The sequence below is a fragment of the Histoplasma capsulatum genome, genomic scaffold (assembly GCF_000149585.1).
Source record: "Histoplasma capsulatum NAm1 scaffold_1 genomic scaffold, whole genome shotgun sequence".
Classification (NCBI taxonomy): domain Eukaryota; kingdom Fungi; phylum Ascomycota; class Eurotiomycetes; order Onygenales; family Ajellomycetaceae; genus Histoplasma; species Histoplasma mississippiense.
Window position 1 is genome coordinate 7223744 of NW_001813982.1, and position 7421 is coordinate 7231164.

Here is a 7421-nt window from a genome sequence, read left to right on the forward strand (position 1 = left end):
GCGCGGAGCTGAACACTGTCATCCCTGTGAACATTCGTGCTGAGGAAAATGAAGACGACGACGACAATGACGACGAGGATAGTGATATAATATCCTCCAAGTCCCAAATACGAATCTCTCCGCCGTGAGAGCTGACAGAGACAGCCTTCCCGCGCTCACTCACCTGCACGCCAGATACGGAGGACGTGTGACCCCAGAGACGACGACCGGTTTTGATCGTGAGAGCATTGGCGGTGGAGACGACTAGGTACATTGTCAACGTGTTGTCGGCGTGAGAGGTGAGGAGATATGGATGGCTGTACGAGATGGAGGTGGGCGGACGTGTGTAGGAGAGAGACGGGCTATGGGACACCGAGGAAGGTGTGGTGCTAATGGATTGAGCTTTTCTGTTATTTCTATGGATGGGGCTTGCAACGCTCATCATTTTGTTGTGATGAGTTTTGCCGGCGGTATTTAGTATCTTGGTCGAGAGGTTAAAGGGGTTAGCGCAGAATTGGATGTCGACAGTCGTTGCAAGTCGGGAACCTAGATTCTCGCCATCGTGGTTTAGCCGGAGTTCCTGTATCCCAACTGACCATCCGCAATCTATGCGGGAGAAGCTGTAGGCTATGGATGCGACGATTTCGGTCGCTAAGGACCGGATGGATAGAGAAAGTGGAGCGAATATGTTACTGGCTTTAAGGGAGGCAATTAATTTCGGCAACTCCGTGGTGTGCTCTCGTTCTTCCCTCTCCCTCTCCGAAGAACAAATTCGGTAGAGAGATAGCGTTTGGTTCTGGGATAACGTAAGGAGATAGGAGGATGAGGATGCAAGAGCAGTAATGGCCCCATTAGGCGATGTGGGATGTGAGAATCGGAAACAAAAACGTGCACTGTCACAGTTGAAATAATATACGTTGTAGCTCCCATCCTCGAACCCGACGGTCACATCGAAATCGCCTTCGGTGTCACCTCCTGGCGTCACGGCAATCGATGTGGGTGTGATACGGGGGCCGTCCCATTCTTTTACAGTAGAAAACGACAGTTTAGCCAGGCACAATTTCGTGTCCCCAGTAGTCCACGCGCGAAGCCCATTTCCCGCATCAGCCGTGAACACGACCCCTTTGCATAACTTCACTAATACCGGTGGGACCGATGGTGGTGCGACTTCGACTTCAGTGACCCGGCACGATCCCTTGGACCAGTTATGCCGCAGACGATACTGTTTCTTCCAATCGATATTTTCTAAATTTCTAGCTGAATGCTCAAGTCTAATCCATCTCGACGGCCTTGGGATGTAACCAGCCGGCTTGGAAGTGACGTTGGAAGCAAGGCCGGAGTCCTTGAGATGACGAATACGACGGGTCCGAGGCCACACCCAACGCGAGTAGTATTTCTGCTTCCATAGTTCCGAATCACCCGCGAGTCCATAAAATCGATGCGACAATCTGGGAAATTTGCATAGTGAATGTGAGATATGCTTGGTCATATAGCTATAAGAACACCCACAAACTACGAACATCGCACAACGAGGGAAAAACAATAAAGAAATGATATACCTCTGGCAAAAACCCAGCGACTGCGTAGGTAGAAAACTCAGGATATGAAGTATGAGTTCATCGCTCAGTCTTGAAAGGAGATCTTTCTTGCTGGAATCATCAGTACGCATTCGCTTCTCTGGGGCCGCATTTTCTGTTTGGAAGTCGTCAAGGCGCCGTTTTGTCATCTCGCGGGACGAAATATACTAAGGAAATCGCTATCCCATTCAAATATAAGTTCCCAACCTAAAACGATTCACCGCTGGAAGGTTGTGTTTGTGTTCATGTTGAGCAGGAAGTCGGCACATCGCCAAGCCCTTATCATCATGTGATTTTGTTATCAGTCCAACCCGACGCGTTCCGAGCGCGATGTCCAGAACCGTTGCTTTCAGGGCCAATTCTCTTCTTGTAGTATTCTTAATATATCCTTTCGGGTGGCCTTGACAACTATGAGCGACGGCTGTTTCCTTAATTATTACTACTGACACGGAAAGTCCTAATCTGATGGAGGAGACCGATTTCAGCAACCTTGCAGAGCAGGTTGGTGGACTAGTCAACCAATGTCGACAGTGGAAACAAAGGAATGCAGAGCTAGAAGTGAAGCTCGAGGAGCAGTCTAGGCGGATTCAAATTTTGGAAATGGAGAATTTAGACTTACAACGACACATCGAAACTGTCGAACCGAGTGACACGGCTGATGACCACAAGGAAAGGCTACTCGAAAACCGACAGCGATATGCTCCAAATTCGGTTATCCATGATTTCATGGGTAAAGAGGAGAAACCCGAGACTATTTCTTATGAGAATTATTCGAATCTAGCAAAGTGTTATGAACAACTTTTCCAAGAGAATGCTAGTTTGATTGAATCCTTTTTCACAGTGAAGAAGAAGCTGAAGAGCTGCAAAGGCAAGGCCACATCGTGGAAAAGCTGTGTCGAACGTGATGCATTTGAGGTTTATGTCCATGGAAAGAAAGTCCTTTTCCGGAGAGATGATACTATTGCAGCTCATTGTCCACTGAAACAACATCGTCCGGGGCAGAGGGAGTCGGCCTCAACGTCCGATAAACTTACAATCGGACCTCCGGATCAAATATGCCAACCCCATATGCAGGAACAAGGCCTTGTAGAGAGGAGTGCGGCTATTGCAACATTAGACAGAGACCAAGAACCCCAATCACCTGTCCTTCCTAGTTCGAAAACTCGAGCTAGAATGGCTCCAGGAGAATCGCCGCAGCAACCTTCCTCGGAGCTGGGCTCCTCGGATATAATGTCAACCCAAACCCAGGATCCCCGGTATGCTATCGAACCGTATATATTTCCAAGTTCACCCACCGTCGAAAACCCAATTTTCGTCTTATCGAGGCCAGTTAGAGGGAGGAAGAAGGAAAATCAACAACCAGTGGTAAATAATGCCAAAAACCACCGCGAGACGGGTAGTTTTACCACGCCTATTACTGTAAAGAGTGAGCCTATGTCAACTAGCCCTTTCGAGAGTACCCATAGCACAAACAATGACAATGATATTGAGGGCGATGGCGACGATGACTGCTTGGGCCTGAACACCAGCCAAAAAGACAACCATGGAATTACACAAAGGAAGCATGCTGTTGATCATCAACTTGTTCAACTGCCGGGCAACCACTTCCTTGTTTTTGATGAGAGTGAAGAGCCTGGAATAGGGTTACCAAGTCTAGGTGGGCGGCAATTAGCTGGAACCAAACACCGCTTGGCCCTTCAGCCAGTGAATACCAATGTTTCTTCTGTTCAAAATGCAGATGGGCATACTCCGAATCAAGGGGCCAAACGAAGACGGTATGACCCTAAGGGAGTCCCCAAGGTTCATGTAGTGGCGGAAGATGAGGAAGAAGACAGTTATTTGAAGTTGAAAAAATCTCACCCTGCCGGCAAGCGGCATACGAGCTCGGAGACTGAGAAATATGAATCTCCTGCTGCTGGACGCTTGGAAAATCTTCTAGAAACTGTGCCGCGGCAACGACCAATACTGAACTCCCCGTTTCGAAACTCTGTAGGTTCGGATAACGTACCTCCCGGAACCCCAAGTAAAACAGGGCAAAGCTCTATAACACCCCAAAAACCTCGGTCCCGGATCATCGCGGAGTGTATCCCATCACCGCGACAACCCCTCCCCCCAATTTCGAGAAATTTACGCAGTTCTTCAGATCACCAACAACCTCGAACCAACGATGAGGTGCTACCAGAGGATGAGCCATTTCGAGCAAGGCCTCTCCATCGACTCGGGTTTGAACATTTCAAACTCAACCCAGAAAGAAATCAGGGACTCGATTATGCATTCGACGAGGTAGTTCGCAGAAAGGACCTGAGGCGTTGTCTTCCAGCCTGTATCCGTCCAGAATGCTGCGGAAAAGGCTTCCGCACCCTGGCGAAGCTCAAGGGATTCGCAACAGCTGGTAATATCGATGCGTCATTGGAGTACTTAGACCAGGAGGACCGAGAGGTGCTGGATGAATACCTGGGCGACAATAGAGTCGTCTTAGAGACAACGACGGAGAAGGAGCTGCGGGAGTTACTGCTAGATGCACGAACGAGATATCTTGCCAATAAGTTTGGCAAACACCGACACGCCCATGAGCGAGCGCGTTCGCCGCCTGGGTTCTGGCGCACGGATATGCCTAGCACTCAAGAGCTAGATCGTGATCGGGAGGATGCGAAAAAGGCTGAGCAAGAGAAATTGGCTGAAAGGCATAAGGAGGCGATGAGGCCAGGGGGGATATGGAGGTTTGCTGATGAATAGGTAAACCGCAAAATGTAGTTATCTATCAATATATTCCTCTCTTATATTTACTGTCTGGTGGTTTTCATTGCAATCTCTGCAAAGCCGGATATCGCCCGCAAGAACTTAGTTATTTAAAAATAGATCTTAGATATATCTCCTCTATTATACGGCGATGATGTTGTGTCCTCATTTACATAAGCTACTTCTAGAATATTTTATCTTTAGGATTTTCGTTGAGTCAAAGTTAAAACATACCGTCTCTGACGTTCCTCGAATGCCTCGGCATCTATTGGCAGCGCGTCACGTGGAATCGCGACCCAGGTCGAGCTCCAACCCCAAAACCAGCCGCAAACCACGAGGATAGGACGAGGTCTGCTTCAACGCTTTATTATCGTATTGCGATGGAGCCTTTAAAGAAAGATCGCGGTCGGTTACCACCGGATTCATCTCACCCGAGGAAGCTGAGAATGATGTATGAAGACTTTGTAACCAGGAATTCCAGCTCTATCAGCCAAATCGAATCCACCCTCAGATCGTTGACATATATAATTCCAGGTAGGGTTCCATCATATCCTCTATTGACATGGCAGATACATCTATGTTCTAGACGAACGTTGGCTAATCCGTCATTTTCTCTACTAGGACGTTTTCGAGAATCTGAGCTTGCTTCAGAGTCCCGTAAGTCAGAAAGCTACACGCAACGTTTTTCGACCAGATTCACCATCGTTAAGGGTATCTAGTAACTAAATATACGCAGTTCATTCCGGCGTCCAACTTCTATCATTGTATCATGATTCCCTCGTTTCACGCGTTGTTTCCCAGCTTCCTGCCACCATTACGCGTCCTAACCCTACACCTCATGCACGATATACCAAATACTGGTCATTGCGCTCCTCACTTTACCAGCGGGTAGCTTTAACTCTACAGATGATCCAATATACGGAATTACTTTGGGAAATGATAGCGCGCCGTCGCGGGGAGAAAATCCGTTGGCGCGTTGTCGTGTTTATCGAAGGCGTGAAGGCATTATGCCGATTGGTGTTACTCCGCATAACGAATTCTAGACCGTTGGTTTCCCCACCTTTGCCGGAGAGAGATATAGACCCAAGAAACCCGGAAGAGGAGGAACTCGTCAACTCATGTGATGGCGGGTCGTCCTATCTTAGCGAAGGAGGGTCATCTTCGGAGTTCAGTTGGCCGATGCCAAGGACAGGCCTATCACTACCGATTTTACCAGATGTTAGTGACCTTTCAAACTATCTCATATCCAGAGTCCTTACTGCCGATGATATAAAACCTCCGAAAACTCTCCTTCATCGAGTCTCCGGGCAGGGACAACTCGCCGAGGTGTTATATATCCTTCGCCCTCTTATCTACGCACTGGCGCTACAGAAATGGCGAGACAAAAAGAAGAGCTGGACGCCTTGGCTTATTGGATTTGGCATGGAGTATGGATGCAGGCAGCTCGCAAAGAAAGATTTCCGACAAAGGGTTGCGGGTGGTTTACGGGCCTTAACAGCACTTGAGAGGGAGGAGCTTCAGAAACGGGGTTGGGCAATGAGTTGGTGGGTGATGAGGGGCGCGTTTTATGAAAATATTACGAAGTATGTTTTTGTCTTTTCATTCCCATCGAGCCGCAACACTTGAAATTGTTTAACATATAGGGATGCTAACTATGCTGTTTGCGCAGGGTTTGGCTGCAGAGTTTCGTCAAGAGGCTAGAAAACAAACCATTGGTTGGACTGATTGGGAGTATTGTGGAAGACTACCAATATCTCTGGGATACTTACTACTTCTCGACGACGACTCTCTGATCAGAGGAAACTTGCCTTTGTAATTTAAGCGTTTGGGTTTTTAACTTTCTTATTTATAGTTACCCCCCCCCCCCCCCCCCTTTTTTTTTTTTTTTTTTTTTTAAACCAATTAAAGGGTGGGGTAAGTGGGGATTATATGGAAATATTCCAATGGGCTGGAAGCCGGGGGATGACATTATTCACAAAGGAGGGGGACATTTTAAGGGCTTTTCTGTCTTGGCAGGGTCCTTACATCATCATTTGGAGCAACCTTAAAGTCTGTTGTTTAGGCGATATATATCTTAATTTCCCTTTTGGTGTTTCAAAATATTTCCTGAGGCTTCTGGCCGTACCAATCTCGTAATTCGTCATTTTCCTCATTATTGGTACCAGTTACCGAAAACGAGAAGAAATCAGTTAACCGTTGCGTCTCGTCATCTTCCTCAACAGGCCAATCCACTTTGATACTTGTTTTCGATTCCAGTAGTTCCCTCGCAGTCCCCCAGCTAAATCGACATTCGAGCCCCCATCCGAATAGTTTGTCCATATCATTTTTGAGCCACCCAACACATTTAGAGTCGGAAGGATAGCCGCTACCCCAGCCTTCACCGCTTCTCTCTGGCTCCATAGCATTGCAATGCTTCATCATAGACCTATAACATATCTCCAACGCCACGTCTCTCGTAACTTTTGCACAGACGCTTGCTGCACTGACAGAGGGATAAAGCGAATCTGCCTTTTTTGCCACCGTAATCTTTAGAGAAGGGAATATCTGCTCTAGTTTCCTCTGGTATGCTTCTGGATTCCCGATAGTATCGATATAAACCTCTTTCACATTAATTCCCCTCTCCTGGACAATGCAGCGGATGAGCTCTGTTGTCGCATCCATGGCTTGTGCGTTCAGATTATAATTTCTTGTGCCCGGTCGAAGCATTCCCGCAGCTATGTCTCGAGCAGACATCACCTTCACCCCCCAGCCGCATGATGAGCTTAGAGAATTGCCAGGCGTAGAGAGCTGGCGCATAAGGCTTGATCGGACTTCAGGAGTTAGGACTTTGCTATCATCGAAGTGATACTCTTCCGCTAGGAGGGAGTGGTGGAGTGGTAGGGGAAGGTAGAATGCGCTGTAAACCATTGGACCCAGAACGGGGCCCCTCCCAGCTTCGTCAACACCAAGGACGCATGGGGTTGGTTCATTTGAGCCATTTGAGGATGTTAAGGATGTGGATGGGGCTATGGCCGGTGGACATGAGGAGTAATGTGCATAGGATTCTCCAGCAATAAGGGTAGAGGCGTGAATTGACGAGGGTACAAAGGGTATGCTGCCGCCGGATTCATGCCCATCCATTGTGGG

General features: G+C 48.0%; 3 protein-coding genes across 3 annotated transcripts in view; 1 reads left to right on the forward strand and 2 right to left on the reverse strand.

Annotated features, from left to right (window-relative positions):
- HCAG_02057 (predicted protein) overlaps positions 1-1705 on the reverse strand; it is a gene marked incomplete at both ends in the record, with an annotated part of 2729 nt that extends 1024 nt beyond the window's left edge. The window contains 2 exons of the mRNA XM_001544960.1: positions 160-1427; positions 1539-1705. Coding sequence (XP_001545010.1) covers positions 160-1427; positions 1539-1705 — 1435 coding nt within the window. The remainder of the gene's footprint in view (positions 1-159; positions 1428-1538) is intronic.
- A 316-nt stretch (positions 1706-2021) lies between these two features.
- On the forward strand, positions 2022-6088 carry HCAG_02058 (conserved hypothetical protein; the record flags this gene model as incomplete). The annotated part of the gene is made up of 6 exons (XM_001544961.1): positions 2022-2812; positions 2882-4276; positions 4571-4644; positions 4917-4952; positions 5032-5878; positions 5965-6088. The coding sequence occupies 6 exons, from the start codon at positions 2022-2024 to the stop codon at positions 6086-6088; spliced, it is 3267 nt and encodes a 1088-aa protein (XP_001545011.1).
- Positions 6089-6389: 301 nt separating this feature from the next.
- HCAG_02059 (conserved hypothetical protein) lies at positions 6390-7415 on the reverse strand (the record flags this gene model as incomplete). The annotated part of the gene is made up of 1 exon (XM_001544962.1): positions 6390-7415. One exon carries the CDS (start codon positions 7413-7415, stop codon positions 6390-6392), a length of 1026 nt encoding a protein of 341 aa, XP_001545012.1.
- Between the last annotated feature and the right edge of the window lie 6 nt (positions 7416-7421).